General features: G+C 39.2%; 1 protein-coding gene across 1 annotated transcript in view; it reads right to left on the minus strand.

Annotated features, from left to right (window-relative positions):
• ITPRID1 (ITPR interacting domain containing 1) overlaps positions 1–27,275 on the minus strand; it is a 134,664-nt gene that overhangs the window by 76,003 nt on the left and 31,386 nt on the right. Inside the window, exons 2-4 of the mRNA XM_025380205.1 lie at positions 12,181–12,366; positions 10,840–10,888; positions 10,456–10,499 (exon numbers count right to left, since the gene is read on the minus strand). Coding sequence (XP_025235990.1) covers positions 10,456–10,499; positions 10,840–10,888; positions 12,181–12,366 — 279 coding nt within the window. The remainder of the gene's footprint in view (positions 1–10,455; positions 10,500–10,839; positions 10,889–12,180; positions 12,367–27,275) is intronic.

Raw genomic sequence — 27,275 nt, forward strand, 5'->3', positions numbered from 1 at the left:
TGCTGAGCTGAGACTTTGGAGAAAACCAAGGCAAGGGAAACTGAATATGATTTTTTAAACTCACAAGATGAACCTCATTTTTTAAATTGTTATAAAATTATTGAAGATTAGCTTTATTTTTTGATTTCCATTTTTTACGTTCCGGGCTCCCAGGGTCCCGGGAGACCAAGGGGTATTTTCACAGTGTTACCGTGAGTTTACTTCCTGATCATTGCAGAAACAGGGATAGCTTTTTCCAACATTTAGACTCAGGCAGTTGGGGGCCTTGCACAGGGCAATATGAAACTATTATTCATTGTATGTTGGGTGGTTGTTTTGTTTTGGTTTTCTTCATTTTGTTAATCTGTAAGGTAAATTTCCTGAGGCCTACGGTTGGGTTTGTCAGGGCCAGGAACTTGAATGGAGAAGTGCAAGCTGGTGGCTCACAATGTGCCAGTTTTCACAGGGATTGTGGTTGCTAGACTTTCCTTAAAACTTGGAAGCGCCAGCAGCCCCGGCCCAGGTGTCTTCAGGGCAGCAATCTGTTGAAGGCAACGTGCTCTCCAATTTTCTGCAGTCGCTATCCCACTTGTTTCTATCATTAGCAATTACCTGTCTGGCTCCAGGAAGCATTTGAGTCTGCTACCTCTGATCAGAGCAGGAAGCTCACGCCTAGGAAATGCCATCACAGGACAGACAAATTACTCCTGTTACCCGGATTTTCCCAGGTTTCTGCAGGCACCAGGCTTCAGACTGCCCCAGGTAGGACACATGTGTACCTGTAGGCCCAACACAAGACCGCTCACTAGGCCTTCCTCAATTCTACACTTGCTTCTCTAGTTGCTTGGTTTTGATATTTTCTCTATTTTTTCCCCTCCAGGATACCCTTGTTAGGTTTTTTTAAACCAGATTTTACTCTCTAAGAGTGTTTGGGGAGGGAGAAACTAAAAAACAAACACTAAGTCCTACTATCCCCAAGTTTCCTACGGGTTGGTTTGGGGAAAAATTATAGTGAGAAAAATTTTTTTCCCACTCTATTGGATACATCTCCTTCCATGGGTTAAAATGTCAGTTTTAACTCACTTTTAGATACTTGAGTCTCCAGCCACCCTCCCCACTGTTAGGTGGACTTCTGCCATCTGAAGCAGCAGACACCGCACTTAACCCTGCAAAATGTATTACTGGAGAAGATGTAGTTAGATATGCAGAAGGCACTAATTAGCACCTTTATTGGCTTAGAAAGCATTTTTTATTTTGGTTTTCCTAAGCATTTCTGACTGATTCATGGAAGACATTTGGTTCTTTGGAATATCGTCCAATAGACTAATCAAATTACATGTTTGCAGGGCTCTAAAATAATAGCATTCTACAGCTTTCTGTAGATTTAACTCCTGCATGACTAGGACACTTAGTAGAGGCAGTCAGCAGCATTTGTCTCAGTTGTCAAATTATTAATCTATATTCTTATTTAAAAGAAAGTCTCTTACACTCCGCTGCCATTCATGCTCAATACCTTAAAGCCTATTGGAATACTTTGCTCTTTTTCACCCACTTATCTGTTTATTTCCAGATATCATTGACCCTTCCTCCCCATTCCACTGCCGCCCTCTATTGTAAACCCTCGTCACCTCAAGCCTGAGTTCATCATAACTTCTTCCCAATGTGTTCCCTCTCCCCACTGCCAGGATAAACACTGCCTCTGTCATTCCTCTCCTCACTACAGTGAGTTCAGGACTCACTATAATAGAGCTGGCAAATGTGTAACATGCTTGCTTCAACTCCCTCAACACCACACCTGTGACAGTTATCACTAATTTTTATCACAAATTATTCATGACCTTTTCAGGTAAACAAAGATACAGTGTCAAAATCCTGCTCAGCCCAGACCACAAGTACAACTACCTTTCTATTTGAACCAGAACCTGAGATGACACTGGAGTGTCATCTCAGCCCTAAGATGTCAAGTGTTATTCCCTCTTTCTGGATTTTAAAACATTTATAATGTGACCTCATCCTATCTAACAGAAAAATCTCTACCATTGCTCCCTAGCATGAAACCATTTCTTTCATCTGATCACCTTCCATGTGTTTTTCTGCACATATTTAGCTTTCTTCTCATTTCTGTGCCTTTGTTCAAACTCTATTGCTTCCAGCAAATTAATTTTCCTTGCTTTGCTTCTTTGTTTTTTAAAAACCATATCCCTCTTTCATTTACTAGTTTCAGTCTCACCTCTTTTGAGAAGACTTCCCAGCCTGACAACATCTTCATTATGTTTTATTGAGATCCTTTTGTCAACGAACTTTGGGGATCTCAGGTAATTTACAGATGATTCTGTCTCAGTGGGGTTTATAATTTTGTCAGTGAAATGGATGATATCCCTAACAATTTGAGGCAGCACTGGCCAAGAGCCACGTGGGTAGAACCCAAAACGCATGTTAGTGGTTTTCAGAAGAAAGATTCAATATCAGTGCAGAAGTCAGGAAGGGTCTTATAGAGAATATGGTACCTGGCTGAGGTCTCAAAAGAAGGAGAGGAGAACACAACAGGAAAGACTTTAAGACAGGAGAAACTGGATGAAGAAAGATAAAGAACTAGGAATATAATGAGAAAGAATAAGACTAGAGGGTCTTGTAGAAAAGTTGGTGTAGGTTACATTTGAATTATAAAGATCCCGGACAGTTTGAGTGACATTCTGGAGAGCAAGAGTCATATATTTTACATCGTTGTTCCCTTTACCTAAAACAGATCATTGTTATGAATATTGTCACCTGACAAGCAGTATGGGAACATCTGTTATGTTTACTTGGATTTACTTTGACTTTTTCTTATAATACAGAGCAGAAAATTTAGATTTTTTTATTTTATAAGTTCCTATTCTGAAACAAGTTCCTTTTGAAAAGAAATGAGTTTATTCTTCTGGGACCTCTCTGGGAATGGGAGAAGAAATAACTAAATATAAAATAGACAAACGAATTAACCACCTATCAAGTAGTAACTGGCACCAAGCATATCTTTGACAGAAACTGTCTTTTTGCTGTAGGAGTTACTTCTAGTCTTTTCACTCACAGTTATGCTTGGATGTGTTGTTAAACAAGTGCTAATTATATAAACCTACATGTTAAAATGTGCACTCATTGTATGTGTCTTATCCTTGCATTATAATGACAATGCACTCTCACTCGCATCATAATCCTGGCATTATAATGACAATGCATATCTCAGCCAGATAGCACTGATGTTTAGTTCGTTTGCTGATGGTGGGAAAGAGTGCTATGAACCAGATACTCTCTCCAGGCTTTTTTCTTTTTCTTTTTTTTTTTTTTTTATACAAAGCTTTAATATGGAATCCGAGATTAAGAATGAATTTGCAGCCTGGGAAGAGGGACCTTAACATCCATAATCATGGGCTCTTTAACACCACTATTGACCTAAAAAAGACTCTGAATGTTCTATCTTGTGTTTGTGGTTATACGAAGGTTTGTGGATCCATATTCAGCCCACACTGAAACTCAGATATGTTTGCTTGTGTAGTTGGTGACCACGAAGAAGAGTTAATCTGCCCACAGAGGTGGTGGTTCTTGGAAAGGGAAAAGAGAAAGAAGTTGAAGGATGCCCATGAGGCACTTCCCTGTAAGTCATCCAGGTGCCCTGAACAGACAACGCCCTGGAGATGAGACTGTCAGACCACTCAGCTAAGATGCCCTAACGTTTGCCAGAAGACAGAGCAGAAGATGAGAGTCCATCCTTTGGGAAGTGCTTCAGCGAGACTCAGAATGTAAGCAGCAAGGGCAGTTGTCCAACCTTTTGCAGTTATTGAAATTCATATAGAAAGAAGGGGCACAGGAAGGCATCTGTCATCGCTAAAGGGAGAAACTCAAATCATTTCTATCAGCAAATGAGCTTGGGTAAGCAATGTTTTATTGGAAGAGATTTCGATACCCCAAGAGGAGAAGTCTCAGAACAACAGGTCCAGTCTCTGCCCACAGCTTCAGGAAGGCCAGGGGAAGGTACCATATGCCTCAGTACATCTCAGCCAGCAATCATTCCCATCACACCTGGCTGCAACAGCTTCATCTCCTGAAGAGAAAATCTTCTCTGCCTTCACTTTTCTTTCAGTTGTTATTTCAATTAACCGCTCCCTTTCACCTCTTAACTCCTCAAAGCAGTTTTCTGTTTTCTGTCTCCAATTCTTCTACTACCATTCCCACTTGAAAGCTATACAGTCTTCTTCCCACCTTTCCTCTGAAATAACTCTTCTGAAGGTTACGGTGTCATTCCTGCTCATACATAATCAATTAACAATAGCTGATAGGATTGATCGCTCCTACCGTGACACACTGATTTCACTTGCTTTCAGACTCTTCTCTTTTGGTTGTCTTCTTACCTCATTACCTAACTCTTCTCATTTGCTGGCTTCACATCTTCCTGGCCTCCTCTTTGTCTGTAGGTACTTGTGTGGTCTTCTGTCTCTAAACACATCTACCCATCAACTAGTCCCAAATGTATATATCTATTCCTGGACCTTTCCTCTGTACTCCAGATTTGTATTTCCAACTACCTACTCAATAGTATCTTCTTGGATATCTATTTGAATCACATTTGAATCACAACAAGCCTAAAATTGAATTTCCTATCTCTGAAGCAAAGCCCTACCCTTCTATTGTTTTTCCCATCCCAATAAATTGCCACTCATTCTTCCAGATGCTTGGGCAATATTTTTTGCAGTCATCTTTGAGTTCTTTCTTTCTTTGATATCCCACATTCATTTCACCAGCACATGCTGCCCTATCTACATTTCAAACATAACCAGAATCCAACATTTCTACAATTGCTACTCGCCTCGTATAGCCCTACCCTCTCTCCTCTGGATTACTGTATTAGCCTCTGAATTGGGATCCCTGCTTCAACCCTTTCCAACCTCCTCCTCCCATAGCCAACTCTGTGAACAGCAGCTAAAGTTGTTCTTTTTTAAAGAACCAAGATAATACCACGTATTTGTAACACTTTGAAGGATTCCCTTGTGACACTGAATAAGAGTCAAAATACTTACAGGGATATACATAGCTCTAAATGATTTGGCTTCTGGATAATTCTTTGACCCCTAGCCCTCTACTCTCATCTTTTCTCACTTAACTGCAACCATTCAGGCACCCTTGCTATTCCCAGAACACAAAGGACATACTCCTGCCCCCTGGCTTTGCATATGCCATCTTATTTGCCTGAAACAGCTCATCCCCAGAAAACAAATGTTCCCCTCCTTCACTTCTTTCAGGTAGCTGCTGAAAGGTAACCTTATTTGAGATGCCTTTCCTCATCATCCATCCTCCTAGCATATTACATTTGTATTTATTTGTATATTGCCTCTATCACCATTGCATCTATTTTCTTTAGCATTCTCAGTCCTAACTGAATGCCTCATTTATAGGAGGCAATCAACACATATTTGCTAAATACTGAAGAGAGGAATAAAAGGGGTTCTGTCAGAAATTTTGTGTTCCTGTGGGCAAGGAAATAGAACTGATGTCATGTTTGTTCTTCAGTCTCCAGTCTCCAGCCTAAGTCTAAGGCTCAAGGAGAGATATGGCCTGTAGGAAGAAGTTGAAAAATTACTTTCATCATGGGTTTTACGTGACATAAAATACTAGTAATGCTGCCTAAATCTCCAGATGATAGTCATGTAGTATAATGGACATGAGTATTTCTTTTTTTTTGAGACAGAGTGTCGCTCTGTTGCCCAGGTTGGAGTGCAGTAGCACAATCTCCACTCACTGCAACCTCTACTTCCAGGGTTCAAGCAATTCTCCTGCCTCAGCCTCCTGAGTAGCTGGGACTACAGGTGTGCACCACCATACCAGGCTGATTTTTTTTTGTATTTTTAGTAGAGACGGGTTTTTGCCATGTTGGCCAGGCTGGTTGCAAACTCCTAGCCTCAAGTGATCTGCCCACCTCGACTTCCCAAAGTGCTGGGATTACAGGCGTGGGTAACTGTCTGGCCATGGAATATGAGTGTTTCCATACAAATTCTGCAATAAATAGAGCACCATAAAAGCTCAAAGGCAATGATGGTGGTTCCCAGAGGAGCAGAAGAAGAACATCATGCTCAGAAAGTATTGAAATGACTTATCTATGTGGTAATACCAAAAGGATTCTATTGGAGTAGTAGCAGGGGCAGTGGAAGGGAGCTCATTTATGAAAATATTTGAGATAGCTAATAACTCCCAGAAATACTTATGGGGAGATATTTTGCAGATAGACCTTGTGTCACCAAGAAGGGGGCAATAATCCAGCAAATTTTAGGTACCAATGTTATTGTAACCGAATTTGTACCTACGGACTCGTGAAAATTGAGGCAAATTTTAGTTATAGGAGTTATTTATAGGTTAATTTCAGCATAGCTTTATACTTCTTTCTTACTATTATAACAGTTTCTTCGTAGTAATTTTTCTTTGAATTAAAATCTACTCTGTGTGCCTCTATATTTTAGTGGCATTAAAACCTTAAATTTAGAGAGCATTCTTTTCTGCCACCCAAAATTGGCTCGCAGAAGTAAGGAAAAGTTAGAGATAAACTTAATGACAGTTGATTTACACCAGTGTACAGTCATTGGAGGTATGCTAGTTTCTGGTTAAAAGAGCAGGAACTTTTAAATCAGACAGACTTGAATTCAAATCATCTCTATCTTTTATTGGGGGTGAAAAATACCTCCTTTTGAGGTGAGAATATACTCAAGATCTACTCTTTCAGACAATTTTAAGTACAAACTACATTATTCTAACACAGTCATCATGCTGTACTTAAGGTCTCTAGAACCTAGTCATCTTATAACTGCAAGTTTATACCCTTTGACCAACTTTATGTATCTTTTTAAAGCTATGAATATAGACACTTGACTGACATAAAAAAAAAAGTTGGTATTGTACCACATCAAAACAATTGAACTCCAGAGGACTGTGTTGTGGTCCCAAAGGGCTGATGCATAAGAATCAGAAGGCCTGGAGGGAGAAATGCCAGTGACTCACCCACATTGCCCATGCTTTGACTTTTTCAACAGGGATGTGTATACAGGGTGTCTTGTCTATTTTCTGCTGCTATAACACAATAGCGCAGACTGAGTAATTCATAAAGAAAACAAGTTTATTTGGCTCACAGCTGTGGAGGCTGGGAAGTCCAAGATCAAGTGGCTGCATCTGGTGAGGGCCTTCTTGCTGTGTAATTCCATGGTGGAAGGCAGAGGATAAGCAAGCACACAAGAGAGAGAAAATGGGGACCAAACCCATCCTTTTATCAGGAGCCCACTCCCATGATAATTAACCCAATACTGTGATAAATAACTCACTCCAGGATAAGGGCATTAACCCATTCATAAAGGCAGAGTCCTCACAACCTAATTACGTATCAAAAGTCTCACTTTTCAATACTGTCACAATGGTGATTAAGTTTCAACATGAGTTTTGGAGGGGACACTGAAACCACAGCACAGGGCTTTCCTCCCAGGTGTTTCCATGCATAACATGTGTAGTAAATGTCATTAGTCTTCTAGAGGAGAAGCATGACTGTACAGACAGAGAGATCTAAGTTGAAATCTCAACTCCCATACCTACTAACTGGATGGCTTTTGTTAAGTTACTTTACCTTTCTGAGCCTCATTTTCCTCCATGTAATATTTACCTCAAAGGTGGTCTGGTAAGCAAGATAATATATGTATAGTATCTAGCATGTACATCCTCAATATGCATTAATTTTCTTCCCCTCCCAGTTCTACTGATTAAGAGGCTGAAGTGCCAAGGGCTTTACCTGGCTTAATGGTGGCAAACAAGATACAAAATGGGCCAACCAGATTCCTGCTTAATAAAAATGAGATTTGAGATTTTAGGTAGCTGCAGATGAGCATGACAGCCAGAGAGTCACCATAAAAGGCCAAGCCCCATGTTGGCCATCACAGAACCCAGGAGGAAACCAGGAACAGGACCACTGAAGCCTTATCCCAACTATCTATGTCATTTGGGCCCAGGCCAAGGGCTGAAGACTCACTAGAATGCTTTCTATGGGAGGCATTGGGTCACCTGTAAGATGAAGACACTTAGATCTTGCTGCTACCTTAGTGTACAAAGCCTCAGAAGTGAGTAATAAGGAAACCAGCCTTAGAATGAATTCTAGTTAGTTGACTAGAGTCCCCTGGAATTTCATGTCCACCTGGAACCTCAGAATGTGCTGTTATTTGGAAATAGGGTCTTTGTGCATAGTTAATTAGTTAAGATGAGATCATACTGGATTACATCAGATCCTTAATCCAATGACTGGTGTCCTTATAAGAAGAGGAAAAGACACACAAAGAGAAGAGGCCATGTAGAGATGAAGTCATAGAAAGGAGTTATGTAGCTGCAAGCCAACAGACACTGAGGATTGCCGGAGGCCACCAGAAACTAGAAAGAAACCAGGAGGGATTCTTCCCTAGAACTTTCAGAGGGAGATCAGTCTTAGTGACACCTTGATTTTGGGCTTCCAGACTCAATAACTGTGAGAGAATACATTTCTGTTGTTAAAACAACAGAACTTGGTGCTTAAAAGCAACAAGGTTGTGATAATTTGTTACTGCTGCCCTAGGAAATTCATGTGTCACTCTATATCTTATCAGTATTTTATGAGTTTTGACAGGATTTTCCCTCCGATAGTGACTTCTTTTCTTCCTCGTCTTTGGGTCCTTTTCATCTCCACAGTTTTTCTCCCTTTCATCCTTGCCATGACCTTCGGGTCCCCAGTTTCTGGTACTGTTCTAGCATCCACCCTTTTCAGTGTGTCTCTCAGCTCCCCCAAGCTCAGTGCAGCTCTCTCATCATGGCTGAAGTCAGCACGCAGCGGGGCTGATATTAATAGAAGGCCGGGCCTCCATTCCTCCACCTGCCTCTAACCAGCTGTGACCAACAATCACGGCACTTGACCACTCTGTGCCCCAAATTCCTCATCTGCAAAAAACAAAAAGACAAAACCAACCATGCTACCACACGGGCCATGGAGTTTAAAATATGATCGATGAGAAAGGGCCTTGTACAAGCAAAGGCTCAATTAAATGTGTAAGAAGCTATTCCATTATTATTAAAAAGCTTGCTGAAGATAAAGGACCTGGCAAATAGAGACTGTGTTTCTGATCTCAGAGCCGTATCACTATCCCAATTTTCCTCCAGGTCTTTACTTCATGTCTGTGCCTTTCCAGCTCATTGACTTGGTTCAGAAGAGGAAGGGCTGTGATTTGTCCTTAATTTCTGGGAAGTGAAGCTTTTAGTATAGTTACTGATGACCCTAGTACCAGTGCCAGGCCTCTCACCACAACCGGGGCAAGAGAAAACACCAGGGGGATATGAAATGCTGGCTATATTTCTTAAGTTTTTGCTTTTCCTTGAGTCTGAACTATTATGAGCAGAGAGGTACTTACATTTGATTTATTGGCAAAAATCTTTACAGTATTTGGCATCATGAAACTTTTATATTAGAAAAAATAAAGAAGGTTTGTGAAAGGGGAAATTTCAATGATACATATAGATTTTCTTTTAAAGGTAGTGAAAAATTCGAAATTTAAACTGATTTGTAGCCAATCATCAATCTTAATGTAAGACTGCAGTAGAGGAAGTGAAATAATTAAACCAGCAAAGTAAGTGACTATTAGACTAATAATTTTTTCATCTAACCATTAAGTTCCTAATTTATGTCATTTTTTCACACAAATTCTTCATAATATTTTATCCATTTTGAAACATACTTTTTCACATTTTTAACAGCTGTGAAATCAAGACACGTCTTACAGTCAATATTGCCTTTTATTTGTAATTGCCAGGTTTTATTTTTTCCTAAAATATGAATGCATTTTATAATTGAAGGGTCTTAGATTCTATAAAATAAGGTATTGCATTTAATGAAGGTGGAAACTGTGAGTCCTGTAATTAAATTTCTTTTTCTTTTTATAATGCTTTTATCAAACCTCAGTGAAACAAGTGTGATACATTTTCTCCTTCACAAATACTTGTACTGTTTGCTTTAGAATTCAGACATTTATTCTTCTCGCAAACAAGTGCATTATTAGAAAGAGGGAATGTAAGTGCAATTTTGAGACCAAAGAATAGGAAAAAAAACTAGATTCAGAAATAAAAGTATAATACAGGATGGGGAAAATGAAACAATTTCATTTTCATAATTACATCCTTGCAAATGTCTTCATAGAACCCAGTGAGTTTATGCTATTGTCTGAGCTGTCGATGATATGGCAAAGGCCTGGGTTCAGCCCTTAACCTGCTGCTGGGGAAGCACCTATCATTTTTGTCGCAGTTGTATGTCAAGTGAAGGGATTGAACTGGGTAGTTTTTGAGGGCCGATCATTTCTAGAAGCTTCTGATAATTCTCATTTTAAGAAGATTTATTCACATAGATATTTTAATATATCTCCTACTCAGCTTCGCAAAGCATAACTGCTTCTCTTGTCTTACCAGTGCGGTCAATGACTCGCTGAAAGTTTTCATTTGCAGAGACACTGTAAAGAAACAAAAGTATTGTGAGTCAAACAATGTGTGTAAATAAATTATACTAAATTACTTTTTAATTCAACAGATGAGAGCAAATGCAGAGTTAGGTTTTAGTAAGAGAGGACTTTCAGAAGCCAATAAGCAGTCGGGGACTAAAGTAGTATTTTATTTTGTAGTTTTAAACTGATACATAGTTTTGACAAGAATAGGGTAATACTTCAATTACAATTAAAATGAAAATCCCTACACATCCCCCACCTTGCCTAGGCAGAGTTACAGTCATTGTTTTCATGGATCTTTGCAAGAGAAATGTATAAGGCACACACACACACACACACAAAGACTTACAAGAATCCAGAGTCCAGCCACTGCTGAATACTTTCTTGCTTGGAATCCTCTACAAGTAAGAAAGAACAGATCAGTTAGTCAAAGCACAACCAGCTAAAAGGACGCTACCCTGTTTACTCAGCCACCACTCAATTGCTCTATTTCCCACATATTTAGTCACATGTTTCCTTCCATAAGCATATTCATTTTTTTTCCTGAAGGCAAAACCTCCTGTTTTCCATGATCAGCCTTTCCTGAGAATGAAGTGTAAACTTGTCAAAAGACTGTAACTTAAAAAAAAGAAAGAAAATGTGAGAGAGAAGAAAAATAAACCACTGAAGAGCAAGAGATGTTAGAATGATTTTTAAAGTACCTGGTGTGAATACAAAGGGTAAGAAAGCATAAGAGACTTTTGTCTTTCTGTTGTTGGATAAAATCACCACAGAGCCTCTCCTTATTGAATCACGACATTTACCTAAGGCAGCCAGCCAGTGATGGTTATTTGCAAGGAGTTCTCTGCCAGGTTAGAAACCAAATTTGCATTCATTCCAGGGACAAATTGCACTAGAGTCCCTGGATTGCCAAAGGCACCCTGTGTTAAAAAGGCACTAGTCTTTTAAGGTGGATCTTTATCATTGGCTTAACAAATAGTCAACAGGCAAAAAGGAGTGGATGTAAAGCAGCATTTCCTGTTAAATATTTGTTCCCATTCTGCTTGGCAACTGTGTACTCTGGGCTAATTTTGTTTGACTTTATGCTGTCAAATAGTGAGGTGCCTGAATTATCCCCCTCACAAGGTATCAGGTGAACCATAAAAGCCAGGTGGACACAGGAGGTCCATATTGCTCTTCACTTGAACTGCTGTGAAGTTAGAATGAATTGGGTGATGGGCAAAGAAGAAAAACCATTCAACAGTTACATAATGGGGGCAGGGGGGTGCTGGAAGTATTTTCTTACTTATTACTCTTTAAATGATTAAAATTTTTGTCAATGCCTCCTGCAGGACCCAGCAGATCAGAGTTTTTCAATAAAATGTTTGATGACCTGAAAGAAGCCTCATGCCCAGACCCTAAACAGCTTCAAAGTCCTGGGAACTTAAGATGAGGGATATGTGGAGTGGAAAGGAAGCAGAGTTCATTCATTAATTGGTCTACTTCTTTCAAGGAGGTCTGTGTTCTGAATGTCTATAGCAGAAGTCAGAAGTGCCCATTTCATAAATGTTTTTGGCATCATGCCGGGAACACTGGTATATTCAAAGCTAAATACTTTTGTTCCAAAATCACCTGCCCCTGGCCAAAAGCTCCCACATCCCTCACCACTCACAGAGGAATGCTTTCAAATAGGCCTGAGGGTCCTTCTCACCCAGCATGGGGATGGTGGGACCCTGGCTTTCCTCCTCAGGGTCAGGGGGTAGCCGCTCATCCAGTGGAGCCCACATGCTCTTGGTGCACTTCAGGATGTCTCTCTTGCTCTTTTCCTTGCCTTCTTGAAGGTTGTCAGATCCTTGTGATTTCTGTGCCATCATAGGAGAGTAATTCTGCAAACTAACTTAAAACACACACACACACAAACAAATCAGACACAATGAGTTCAGCTTCTGGGCTTGGCTCAGTGAAAGGGAGAAAGAAGGCCAGAATGCCTACAGTCAGATGAACGATCCAGCTTCACAGTCATACATGAACCTGGCTCACCCACCTGAGCCAAGCTCCCTGTCTCAGTTTGGTGAAATGCTTCCCTCTCCATGGCAAAGCAGCTGGGACGCAAGTGGCCATGTCAGTCATCAGACCACATGTACACTCTGCAGATTCGCTTTGATGGTCTGGGATGTGGATGGAGAGCAAAGAAATTAGATTTGAGGGCACACCCAGTAAATAGCCTTCAAATTTATCCAACAGTTATATCTACAAAATTATTTTTGAGACCCAAATATTGGAGAAAAATGAGGGCTTTGGCAACAGATTTGCTTGGCTCAGTCCTATTTCTGCAACTTGTGTGGCCTTACATAAACTATAGAACCTTTCTGCATTCCCTTATTTCTGAACTGGGGATACACTCTACTGAATTTTAACAACTTAACCTCAGTGGAATACTTACTATGTGCTAGATTCTATGCTGAATTCTATACATTCATTATTTAATTTAATTGTCAATGAAGGAAGTAATATAGTAGTCACAATTTTATGGTAAATTGAAGACCAGAGAGATTAAGTTGCATGTCCAAAGCCAAACAGCCAGGCAGGACTGAAAGCCAGGCACTGGACCCCAAGTATGTTCCTATGAGTATACTACATACCCTATACGATGGCTGGGGCAATTAAAATATTTATGAGTATATTACACACCTGGCGCAAAAAGTATCAGCCGCCCCCATTATTTAACTTGACCTTCATGAACATCCTGTAAAACTAGCAGAGTAAGAGCAGGACACAGCAGCTTAGCGCAGCAACAGAAATTGTTCGGTCTCCACAGACTATAAGCACCATGAAAACAAGGGCCGTTCTCTTACTCATTTACGTATCTCTAGAATTTAACTGGATTTTTGGCACATAGTAGGTGGTGAATCAACAAATATAAAACTAAAATAGCAAAGTGAGGTTTCAAACCACACTTTCTGATGCAATTACTTCCATGACATATGCTTTAATTTGAATTTGTTTATTCTTCAGGTTTAGAGAAATGACCAAATAGCCAAACACTTACTTCAGTAGCATTTCTAGGATCCCTAAACTTATGCATAATCACTGATCACATGACATGTACATCATTTCTAATCTGTTTGCAAAAGGCAAACCGTTCAGATTTATTACAAATGTAAATATTTTCTTTCAAGTATAGGTGAGCATTCTAGACGCTACTGGCAGCATAATTTTCTTACCTGCTTTATATATTCAAATTCTGTCCGGTATAAATATATACAGTTATTGTTGCAATTTTAAATTACTACAAAAATTAATAATAATGATGGCTGTCAATTTTATGTTAAAAACAAACCTTTCAATTACTTAAAAATTAAAGGAAAAAATAGTTAAATCTACATTAACAGTCAATATTTTAGCCAGTTAACTTTAGGAATATCCACTGGTAGCAAATTATAAAAATTTCAATAATAATACAAGACAAAATAACGCAGATTGAATTATATTCCTAACCTTTGGAGAATTGTTTGGTATACTAGAATTCATAACATTAAACAAAATAACATTTAAAAATCTCACTGAGGCCGGGCGCGGTGGCTCAAGCCTGTAATCCCAGCACTTTGGGAGGCCGAGACGGGCGGATCACAAGGTCAGGAGATCGAGACCATCCTGGCTAACATGGTGAAACCCCGTCTCTACTAAAAATACAAAAAACTAGCCGGGCGAGGTGGCGGGCGCCTGTAGTCCCAGCTACTCGGGAGGCTGAGGCAGGAGAATGGCGTAAACCCGGGAGGCGGAGCTTGCAGTGAGCTGAGATCCGGCCACTGCACTCCAGCCTGGGCAACAGAGCGAGACTCCGTCTCAAAAAAAAAAAAAAATCTCACTGAAATTGTACTTATTTAGCTTCACATAGGTTTTGGGTCTTTCAAGGAAACAAATAAGTCTCTTCAGCAGTGCCTTGTATCTTGTGAGCATGAATGATAATAACAGCATCAACACTGACAGTGCAAAATTTCACAAGAAGGAAAAACTCCAAAATTATGCTTAACAACATTCATGAAATATCAGATTCAATAAAGGACCAAAAGCTTTGAAGAAAACAATAACATATTACAGAAAACATATTACAGAAAAATAAGATCCCCAAAATAATCTCACTCCTTCACTGACCTTGGCCGAAAGTGAGTTTCATTTAGAATGGGAGAGTTTGCACTGTGGAGGAAACAAGAAGCTATCAAGTAGCTGATAGTACTCAAATTGCTGCTTCTGTATCATAATGACAAATTTTAAGTTAGGGACTGCTTTTTCAAATGTAACACTGGAGAAATTGTTGAATTTCTAGGTAAACGTGCTGCTTTATTTGTACGTCCCCAAACTTCCATCTTATAATGAATGACATACTTGACCTCAGCCTCCAGCCTTACACAATCAGTGAGGATATTCTCTCTGCCAGCTCTGTTGTACTTGGCCACAGAGCAGGAAAAAGGCTTGCCAAAGAAAATGGGAACCCTTGCTAAAAGCAAGGGTCAGGGACCAGTTCGTAAAGAAAACCTCTTTTGTTCCTTCTGTTTTAGTGGATGCCTTCCCAGCTGGTAAACAAATCTGCTTCTGGAAATGGATTTTCTGAAGCTTGTGTGGTCTTCCTTTGGCATTCACTCACTTGACCCACAGAGCAGCCCTTCGGAAAGGGACACAGATCAGGCAGCATCCTGGAATTGCTCAGTGGATAGTCAGGGCACAAGTTATGGCATGTGACTGCCTGCAGACTTCTCTAATTAGTCCATCCACCCCAAGGGCCTTTGGGAACCCAGTTCTTGCTAATTCTTTGACTTGGCCCCAAGAGGAGTCCTCATTCTGGATCATGTCATTCCATGCCTGGGGAATCCAGTACTTTCTCTCTCTTCAAATCCCTTCTACTCTGATTACTATGCTGTCATTTATCCTCATGTGTATACAAAACTTCTACTCATGTGGGAAATTGCATATAGTATCACATTTAACTAAAAAAAAAGAGGATGCAAAACTGTAAATGCACTAAGAACTCAATTTTGTAAAAACAAAATAAACAAATGCCTTGTAAAAGGGGGGAAAAAAGTACCAAAATGTTATCAAGGTTTAAAAATTTTAAAAATAATCAAAATCAGAAAAAAAGGCTTTGTTACATTAATTCTACCTCACATTTTCTTAACTTGAGCAAATTCATCTATACATGCTCCTTTTCACTGTGAAGCTTTAGAGCCACAGTGAAATCATAAAACTTGGTGTTTTGACACTTAAAGCAGTGACAATGATTACATTCTTGCCCTCTAAGTTATTTCACTTTTTGTATCTTTATGCAAACAGGTTTTCTTGCCAAACAGGTTGTTCATACTAGGAGAATACAGATTGTGTTTTATTTAGTCTCTGTTCCCCACAGATCCCAACACCTTTGACCCAAGGTAACTAATCTTTATTAGTGAATTGCTTAGTTACTTGGGAAAGGAGCATTCAGTTGGCTTTGTCAGCTTTCTTAGTTCTTATCTGGTTAAAAGAGCAAGTGTTTTCAGGTCAGATAACACTAGGATTTTAATATCAGCTCTGCTGTTTTCTGATATCTTGGGAAATTTTCAAACTTTTCTGATATTCTATTTCCTCATATCTATAATGAGTATGAAATAAACACCTTATGGAATTGTTAGGAAAACTTAATGGAAAATATGTCCAAAACAATCATCACTCATATTAGTCAGTTTTCTTTCTTTTTCCTTCTCTTCTGTATGTTGCTTCTTGTCTTTATCCTGTCAGGAACTGTCAAGTAAAGAAGTATCACCAATCAATGCAATCACTTTTCTAATAGAAAATAAATTTGACCCTGTTAGTTTGTGGGTAACCTGTGTTGTCTTGAAATTACTTAGTTTGGATGATTGAGAAGTAGATGTATTTGGGAGAGTGAGAATAGAGTGTTTCTGTGACCATGAGAGTGTGGATTTTCCTGAGATGAGTTAGAGGTGCTTATCAGAGTCTTGAGATTCCTTCAATTATAGACTAAATTTTAAGGTTATAACTGTAGTCTGTAGCTCCAGCCTTGGCCACCATTTCTGATTAAACTCAGTGGCCAAGAAGAGAACTGCATAATGGGAGAACAGCCCGAGGCATTCTGCATCCAAATGGATCTCTAACACCGTGTCTGCATCTCATCCATGGATCCTCATTGTCATTGCCTCTGTTCAGGCCTTCCTAAGATCTCAAATAGTGTCCAGGCTTGCCTTGTTCACCTCCCTACTTAATATAGTGACTTCTCCAAGAGCAGCATTGAAGAGAAGTCTACATAGATCCATGTGTTCCATTAAGACCTGCCCCTGGCCGGGCGCGGTGGCTCAAGCCTGTAATCCCAGCACTTTGGGAGGCCGAGACGGGTGGATCACGAGGTCAAGAGATCGAGACCATCCTGGCTAACACGGTGAAACCCCGTCTCTACTAAAAAAAAATACAAAAAACTAGCCTGGCGCGGTGGCGGGCGCCTGTAGTTCCGGCTACTCGGGAGGCTGAGGCAGGAGAATGGCGTAAACCCGGGAGGCGGAGCTTGCAGTGAGCTGAGATCCGGCCACTGCACTCCAGCCTGGGCGACAGAGCGAGACTCCGTCTCAAAAAAAAAAAAAAAAAAAAAAAAAGGCCTGCCCCTTTCCCAATCATGATGCCATTCATGGAAGTTTATAAAGGAAGCCTCCAGAACCCCTCCTGTTCTCAGAAAAATGACTACCACAAATCTCAGTACCACTTATATTACCTACACAAACTAAGAGACCAGTCCTGAGAGGCTGGCACTCTGAGAGAACCAACTCATCCTTCTTCCCCTGGAAGACCACAGGAGCAATCACATCATGCCGTTGGGCCATGCTCTTGTGGCAGTAAACATCACTTCATCTGGCCCAATCTTCCACCCTTCCTGGAGACTCTCCCAACACCTGTGCCCTCTGGAACTCATGCCCTGTCACCTACCAATACCCCTGCATCCTAACCTCTTCACTGAATATCCCTTCATCTTCTATCTCTAACTGAAACTGGGATATGGCTTCTCAAGCTATGGCCCTTTCATTTATTCCTTAAAAAATCTGCACTGTAGTCTTCAAGACAGTGTAAATTTCATCTATGATCTTTGTTGCTGCTTCCAAACCTTGTTTCCTCTGTCCTTTGAAGTATATGCCATCAGACTATGTAGTTATCAACATCTAGGGCATTCACCTTCATTTACTGAAAATTTTAGGATGTATTTCTGTAATCTTTCTGGAAGATTTCATTATCAATGTAGATGGCTTGCCAACACCAGGTTACTCAGTTCAATGACCTGTTCACTTTCCATAATCTTTCCCTCTGCTTGATTCCTATGGTTTTACTTCACTGTAAGAGAACACTCTCCAAAATCCTAATTTCAAACATCCCCCATCACCTCTATTCTACTCATAGACTTTGTTTGGGCACCGTTTTTGTCCTCCTTACTGGATCATTCCCTTTACTTTACAATATACTTTAATGTGACTCACCTTACATGTATCTTCCATGTGACCACCTTGAATCCCTCTCCAGCTCCTACCTTAGTTTTTAATGAAACCAGTGATGATTCCCAAATTCTCATTTCCAAATCTGGTCCAGCCTGTGAGTTTACTTCATACCAGGGTATTCCCGCTTACTTAACATTTCCACTTGAATGTCTGTACACATTTTGTACCACACTGAATTGTTTATTCTTTCCTGGACTTCTTGACCTTCCCATATACCTGCCTTTATTCTAGTGTGCTTCATCTCAGTAAACAGGGCCACTATTCAGGCAGTTGCTTATGCCAAGAACTTATAAGTCTTCCCTGATTCCTCTATTCCTTTCATTCCCACTTTAAACCACTAAAAAAAAGAAGGAGCTGATATGGTTTCGCTGTGTCCTCACCCCAATCTCATCTTGAATTATAGTTCCCATAATCTCCACATGTTGTGGGAGGGACCCAGTAGGAGGTAATTGAATCATGGAAGCAGTTACCTCCATGCTGTTCTCATGATAGTGAGTGAATTCTCACGAGATCTGTTGGTTTTTTAGGGGGCTTTTCAGGGGGTTTTTCCCCATTTTGCTCTGCACTTGTCCTTGCTGCCAGCATGGGAAGAAGGACGTGTTTGATTTCCATTCCACCATGAATGTAAGTTTCCTGAGGCTTCCCCAGCCCTGTGGAACTGTGAGTCAATTAAACCTCATTCCTTTATAAATTACCCAGTCTCGAGTATTTCTTCATAGCAGTGTGAGAACTGACTAACACAGGAGCCATTAAAATATATCTCAGACCAACCACCTCCAATGCTATCAACCAGCAGAACTTGCAGTCTCACTTGTATCACAGCAAAATGCTTTCATTTGTGCTACTATCCACACCTTTCCTGCTCTTTATAACCCACTTGAGTCAGTATGCTAGTGGTCAACTTTCACTTCTTATCATTTCAGAATTTTTGGCAGCATTTGATGTCATTAACCACATCATCTTAATGAAAATAATCATTTAACTTGGTTTTTAATATAAGCCTCTCTAAGATTTTCTCCTACCTCAAAGCTTTTTTCCTCAAGCTTTTTTGCTGATTTTCTTCTCTCCAACCTCTAAATTTTGAGTGATCTATACCTCAGTCCTAACCCCCTTATCTTTTCTGTCTACATGCCTCCCTATATGAGTGGGGCTTTAAAGGCCCCTCTGTCATCCCATAGTTCAATGTAAATCACTGGTAAGGTACTTTCACATTTTTTAATAAGTCTGTTACACTGTGTTCCACTTATGTTTAACCATCATGGGATTTTCTTCAAGACAGAGATCTTAGCGTTTATATCATAATTGCATGGAAAATGTACTCAATGTATATTTGTTGAATGAATGACTATTTAAATGAATACCAACAAGGAATTGAGGAATACCAAAGCCAATCTGATTATAAAATAATTAAGGACTGTTTGGTATTTAGCAGTTAGGCAACTTATCAGAAAGTACACACTAACCAGAATCAGGTACACAGTATCAGAAAATATAGCATTGTAGATATGAATTAGAAAAAGTATGAGATTATACACACACAGACACATATATGCACAGACATAGACACACAGTCAAATGTACACACACACACACACACACACACACACACACACACAATCTTTCTCTGTTTTGAAGCAAAATTTTCTGAGTTATCACTTGATGCCTGCTTATTCTGTCATTTTTACAAACATTAACTGAGTAAATATCTTCTTTTACCTTCTCTTATGTGCCTCCCAACAGCTAATAAGCAGATGAAAAATCTTAATCCATTGCCAAGGAAACAAAAAAAGTAATTTATTTTTAATTAATCAGTAAATAGTTATCAATTGGCTGCATGACATTGGGCATGCAGTTTCAAGTTCTCTTGGAATGTAATTTCCTTTTGCATAATTTGAGAGAATTAGACAACATGAGATAATTCCATAAGTTCATTATTCTGTTTCTAGCCTCCACATAGACTGTTCAATGTTTGGCCAATGGAGTTCACACTTTAAAGACATTTTAAAGTTGCAGTCATCAAAATAATAAAAATAATGATAATAAAATTCTCCTATTACTCAAAGGTTTGGAAGATCTCTCAAAAACTCAAGCAACAAAATCAAGCCAGGAATGTCCTTCTGCTCTCCCTCCCTATCCAAGTACTAAAGTCCCACAAACACTTGTAAAGATTTTCAAATGATTCAGTGAAGTAGAGGCAGATCCTGGGGAATACAGTGTTCTGTCAACACTCTGCTGGGAGGAACAAGCAGTCTGTGATGACTTGTTCTGTGGGTGGCTTCCTCCCACCACAAAATATGTGAAGGGTGCTCACTCCTGCCATTTAGGAGCAAGCTGGATTTAAAGACAAGGCAGTTGTGCCCAAGCTGGAACCCAAAATCAGACTTCCTGGAGTTGGAATATTCATCTTTTACTGGTGAAAATAAGCAAAAGACTATTAATTTAAAGACTGTATATACTGCTTCCTGGAAACTTGAAATGACTTCAAGGCTGATAAAGTTGGATAAACTGATTCATCTACTGCTAGCCCTGTTTCAGTCCCTTTCCAACTTTAAAGAGATTTTTTTTTCTTCATGATTTCCCTCTTTATCCACCATTTCTCCTTTTGCCTTCTCAACATTTGCTTTGCTTCATTTTGGGGAGGGGGAGTGAAAGGTGAGAGGGCATCTGTGATTCACCTCTCATCTCCTATTCCAACATCCCGGCAATCTAAATTCCTTCATGGACACCATATTCTGGATGCACAGAATTACTTGTTCCAAGATGCATCATCGTCTTGACCCTACTAAATGCAGATCTTTCTATAAGCACTGACCTTGTCTTCACTAGATACTGTTTCATTAAGCTCAAATAGAACTTATTCTATAGAAACTTCTTTCTTTCTCACTCTTCACCCCTGACTCTAACCTACTTCTGACACTCACAGCAACCTGTGTAGCCCCTTATTGTAGCCTCTTCACACTCAAGTTGAGAGGCTTATTTTCACCTCTGCTTTTCCCACCAACTAAATGAACTCCTGGAAGGCAATGACTATGACTTATTCATTTTAGTATTTGTGCTACTTAGTTCAAGACACAGATAACAGTGGATGATGAGCAATAACTGTTTAATGAATGAATGAGTACTTCTAACTCTGGACTCTGCTATCAGTACCTGGGAATTATGACTTACTTTTTTTGTAGTCTCTATCATGTCATGTCAGCACAGCATTATGCTCTAAAAGTTGCTTACAAAAGTACATTGTACAAATGAGCTATTAAATCAATAAATTCAATGACATCTACTAATTCAATTTAATTAAACACTTGAGTGTCTACTGTGTACAAACAAACTTTGGAGGAGATTACATTTGATTACAAGCAATAGTTCGTGCAAACTATATTATAAGGCAGAATGTAATATGCAGAAAGGTAAAAAGAATTGTTCTCAAATATTAAAGGAGAATGTTGTTTATTTGGTGGGGTATAAAAAAAAGCTTCTTGGAAGAGGAACCCTTGGTTTTGATCCTTGAAGATGGGATAATGGATGAATAGGCAAACTTTTCAGACAAGAAGATTGAAAGACATGTGACCCTTTACAGCATAAATTTCACCAAAGAGCTGCTAAGCAGTGGCTTTGTGATAATTAAGCATATGTTCTTTAATATTAGTTTAACAAAATAACTGGTCATCTTCTATGATGGTTATTTCTTTTAAGGAAAATTTTAGTTGGGCTCTATCACACCTGCTTTCCATGTACCTTTTCTATTATCTTTAAAAATAATGGTCAACTAGGGATCTTCAACTTGATAACAAAGACCTACAAAAAATCTGTAGCCAACATCATACTTAATGGTGAAAACTAGAAGCTGTCCCACTAAGATCAAGTACAAGTTAGAAATGCTCCCTCTTACCATACCTTTTCAACATTGTGCTGAAAATAAAATAGAACAATAGAACACAATAGAGAGCCCAGAAATAGACATAAAAATAGTCATCTGGTCTTTGACAAAGAAGCAAAGGCAGTACAGTGGAGAAAAGTTCATCTCTTTAACAAGTGATGCTATAAAAGTTGGACATCATATGCAAAAAACTAATCTAGATAAAAAACTAGTTCAAAATGGATTATAGACCTAAATGTACAATACGAAACTATAAAACTGCAAGAAGATAACACAGGAGAAAATCTAGATGCCCTTGGATTTGGTGATGAACATTTAGATATGACACCAAAGGGACAATCCATGAAGTAAAAAAGTGATATGATGATCTACATCAAAATTAAAACTTTCTGCTTTGTAAAATATAGTGTCAAGAGAAAATGAAAAGACAAGCCACAGAGTGGAAGAAAACATTTGCAAAAAAATTATCTGATAAAGAGAACTATAAACTAAAATATCCACAGAACTCTCAAAACTCAACAGTAAGAAAACACAGTCTCACTAGAAAAAGAGATAAGAGATATCTCACCAAGGAAGATACACAAATGGAAAATAGGCATATGAAAAGATACTCAATTTATCATAAAAAAATGAAAATTTAAACAACAATGAGACACCAGTAAACACCTATTAGAATGGTCAAAATACAGAACACTAAAAACACCATGCTGTCAAGGACGTGGAGCAAGAGAAACTCTCATTTACTGCTGGTAGAAATACAAAATATTAATAGTACATGACAGAGCAGGAGTATCACCATCTTGGACAAGCACTGCCATTTTAAGTTCACCTTGATCAAAAACTGCCTAAATCCAAAGGGTGTCAGCCTAATGGCTAAGGTCAGCATGACCATAAATCACAAATAACATCTCTGACCAGAAACATTCCAAACCCCTCCCCAACCAGAGACATGCCAGCCCTGAGATAACCTTCCCCCTGGCTGGAGAGATGTCAGCCCCAAGATAACCTCCCCTACAACCCAAGACATTCCAACCCTTCAATAAAATTCTCCCCTACACAGAAACATTCTAATCCTGTGATAAGCTCTCTTCTCATGAACCCTTAAATAATCTTAGCCTGGAAGAGACAGTGTTCCTGACTGAAATCATCCAGAAGCCCCTCTCAGGTTTATCTCCAAAATAAACCTGTCTTTGACTATTGAGCCACTTTTCGTGCTTCTTTCCTCTTTCTTTAACTCTTACATTTGGTGGCAAAACCCGGGACAGATTTTAGGGTTAGAAGATCTCTTGCAATCAGGGAAGCAGTGGACAGCAGCTGATTGTCCTGCTGGATCCTGAGAGTCTCTGGGAACCCACCCCATCTTGCCTCTCACTTCACTTTTTGAGCAATTTGCCTGAGGAGCACGACTAACCTGAAGGGGGCTGCAAGGCTCAGGCTGGGGCTACTCTCCAGTGAGCCCTCAAAATCCTCAAGTCTCAGGAATCCACCTCTGACTGCCCGCAATGGTTATTTTGCTATCTCCTCTCCTCCTCCCTCATCCTTCTCTCTCTCTCTCTCTCTCTCTCTCTCTATGTCTCTCTCTCTCTCTGTCTCTCCGTCTCTTCCTCCTGTAGCTCTAGTCCAAGAGGCCCTTTGTCAATTCCAACTGGAACATCCAACACTGGACACTAATCCAGCCGACTGGTAAGATCTGCCCTCCCCTGGCTTTCTCGCCATACCCAGGAAAATTCAGGTCTGCCATACAAGTCCTCAGAGGACCAGTGGGACTAAGTTAGAAGAAATCTTGGAGATGCCCTGTTTCTTCTCACTTCATTGTCCTCTTTAGAAAGAGGATTCCAGGTTTCTGTCTTTTGTCTGGGGACACCTAGAACAAAAATAGACACCCTCAGCGACTTCTCACCTGTCCACATGGATGCCAAACAATCCCACATTCCTACATCCTCTCCATTGGGCTGTCCCCTTCACAACCTTGCCAAACTTGGCTTATGCATTAGTTTTTTATTGCAACATGGCCTGATTACAATGCAACTTAGATAGTGACAGCCAATGGCCTGAAAATGGCACCTTTAACTTTCAAAGTCTCAGGAACCTTGACAACTTTATAAACAGGAATGGCAAATGGCAAGAGCTTCTCTGTATTCAGGCTTTCTTCTATCTAGATTCCAATCCTCCCTGTGTCATGCTTGCACCCCCTCATGAAATCCTTCTTATTAATGAAAACCCTCCCTGGGTCTCTCTTTCCTCCAAAACTCCTTCCTCCAAAAACCCTTTTGACCCTGAAGATGAACTCCCTTCATATTCTCACCTTCCTGCATCTGCTCCATGCCTGTCTAAACCCTCTGCCCCAGTCATCCTTCCTGCCCCCAAGCCTTCAGCCCCAAACCTGGCTCCTCCTCTTTCTCCACCTGTTACCTCTTCAAAACCCACCTCTGCCATTCTCCTTCTCTGGGAAGTGGCTGGGGTTGAAGGCATTGCTTGCGTTCATGTCCCTTTCTCCATGTCTGATTTGTCGTAGATTAAACTGTGTCTGGGATCTTTCTCTAAACATCATGTCCCTTTCTCCATGTCTGATTTGTCACAGATTGAACAGTGCCTGGGATCTTTCTCGGAAAATCCCTCTTGTTATTGCAGGGAATTCCTGCACATAACCCAATCCTTTAATTTCACTTAGCATGACATTTATATAAGTCTAACCTCCACCCTCACCCCTGATGAAAAAGAGTGCTCAGCTTAATTAAAAGGAATATCCAAGCTATGAGTATATTCAAAAGTCCTTTATGTTTTCCTCTTCATAAATCTTGTTTTCCTGGAAAAGGTTTTTTCCCAGTGAACTGAATTACTTTTCTCCACTCTGTCTTGCCACTCATAGTACATGTACTTCTGGTGGCCTGGGACTCCTTGGGAAAACAGAAAAGGCACCACAAATCCTGTTTTGGGAAACATCTCTGTTTTCCTTATGGAACTCCTGGAATTAGAGGTGAATAACTACCTCTCAAAATCTGTCTTTGCCTTCCAGCTATGCTTTTTTATTAGGCCCTGGAAATTGTTTTCCTGGCCCCATTCTTAAAAGGCCTCACCCAAAGGCCAATAACCCAGTTGGGAAATTAGCAAAACAAACAAACAAACAACAACAAAAACATAAACTACTGGGTATTTTTCTGGTTGTCTGTGTGGCTATATATGTGATATGTGTGCAATCTGTATTTTAAAAGCTCTAATTAATTGGCCTAAGAAAAATAGTGCTTAAATCAAATATTTTTAAGGAAAGAGTAAAAGCTGTGGGACCTTTCAGTTCACATGACCTTAATCTTTAAAACTTACTGCTATGGTAAGATTAGAAATGTCTTAAGAGTTGCTAGCATACATTTTTGCTTGCATATATTATTCAAGCTGTTCCATACTTATCTCTGTCAAATACTATAAGGTGTCAAAATTTGGCACAGAGGCTACAAAACTATAACTCAGCCCAAACAATAATCTTTGTTTGTGTAACTTTTTAATAAATGAAATGTTAATATTGGTTTAACGAAGATAGCTACATCTTGAACTATTTAGTAAAATATCCTAACTTCTAATCTTATAGCCTTAGGCAGTCTAGTCCACAGACATGAAGGAAGTTTGTTTTGGGAAAGAATTGTTATCACTGTTGATATTAAAGAAGATAATTTATATAAAAAGAATCTTACATGGCAAATTCTTGCCCTAAAGTAAATTAACTGGTTGTTTAAAGAAAGGGGTGTTTACAAGTCAAAAATTTGAGGCATGTCAGAGATTGTGTAAGTCATAAAAAAATTTATAAAAGGGAATTTATGCAAGAAGTGTTGTACAATTTAAAAGGGCTTTAACCTCCTGAATGCTAACTGTTAGCTATATAACTTGTGTGACTTGCAGCTAAGTAAGACCTGGGACACGTGGGGTTAAATGCTAGAATAAGTCAGACCTTATCTGCACTTCTGTCTAGGTCCTAGGCTCTTTATCTAGTACATAATTAAAATCGCAAGCTTACCAACAAAAGTAAAGGTCCCTAGAAGTTAATAGTGTAACATATATTTAAGACTATTGAAAAAACAATTTACACATACTTTTGGTAAGAAGATTATAAGGAGGCATGAGAATGTTGATTTTTACCTACATTAAAAGGTTAAAGAATTGTTTTAAGTTGAGTAAAATAAAAATGAAGGTTTAAGCAAGTTTCGGAAGGTTAATTGTAAAGCAAATTCTGTGTGTAAACATTTTGGCTAAAGCTGAAAGGGTATCATCCAATTTTTCTGTAAATTGAGCATTAAAAAAAAAAGCACAATGGGTTTGTCTTAAAGCACTAACTTGCTCTTTAACAAAAATGATAAAGGGTTAAAAAGGGTCTATACAAATCTTACCATATGGTCAAACATTAAAATTGGGTAAATAGGTCTACAAGGTTTTACTAAAAATTGAGTTTAATATTAACAGCACACTCATATAAAGGTAAAATTTTGGCTTGTTATAAAATCATACAGGAAGCATTGTCAAATATAAAATGGTATTTGACTTTCTTTGGGTTATGTTTGTATAAATATGTTATTGGTATGTGCTCCAAAGTATGACAGACTCCTATAATTCTGATATATCTTAGTGTATGTTATCAGTAATAATTATAATTGTTATGTTAAAATTGTTGTGTGCCACAATGGTACCAGATATCCTTGTAACTTTAACTATGGCTACCCTAAAACTTTTTGTCATCCATAAACAATTGTTGTCTTGTTTTGGTCCTCCTTTAGAAAGTGGTTTTATAATCAGCTATAAAGCTGTAACAGGTGCTCTTGAATGCAGGTTTCTGATAACTTTGGAGATTGTGACATCAGAATAGAGGAAAAACATTCAGGACTCTTGAAGAGCTAAAATGTTCATTAATATTACGCAGAACAGGAATTAACTGCATAAACTGAACCAACAGGAGACTGGAGTGATCTTTTTGACATTTTGCTTAAAATATTACTAATCCTTTGTTTTGCTTTTCAAAGTCAAATAAACTTTTCTTTTGAGCTATTGACAGCTTTTAGCAATTTAGTATACTCCCATGAACAAAATGTGAAGCATACTTTTTTCTCTCTACCTGATTTTCTCCAGAATTTGGAAACTATCTGTGAGTATTCTTAAATTATGACAATATAGTTATTTGCATAAGTGGAATAAGAATCTGTTTTCTTTTGTAACAGGACACAATTGGAAAAACTGGTTATTTTTACTAAGGCTTTGACTGGAATGGTGTGCTTTCCTTTAAGAAATCAAACTTCACTTATGAAGGCAATAAAGCCCTTCGAAAACCAGCCTCATATTTTGTGTACACAGTCCCTGTACATGGTTTCGGATCTGTGGTAAGTAAATAATGTCACTTTCTGACAGGCTGGGAACCCCAAGTTATCT

Source organism: Theropithecus gelada, chromosome 3, assembly GCF_003255815.1.
Source record: "Theropithecus gelada isolate Dixy chromosome 3, Tgel_1.0, whole genome shotgun sequence".
Taxonomy (NCBI): domain Eukaryota; kingdom Metazoa; phylum Chordata; class Mammalia; order Primates; family Cercopithecidae; genus Theropithecus; species Theropithecus gelada.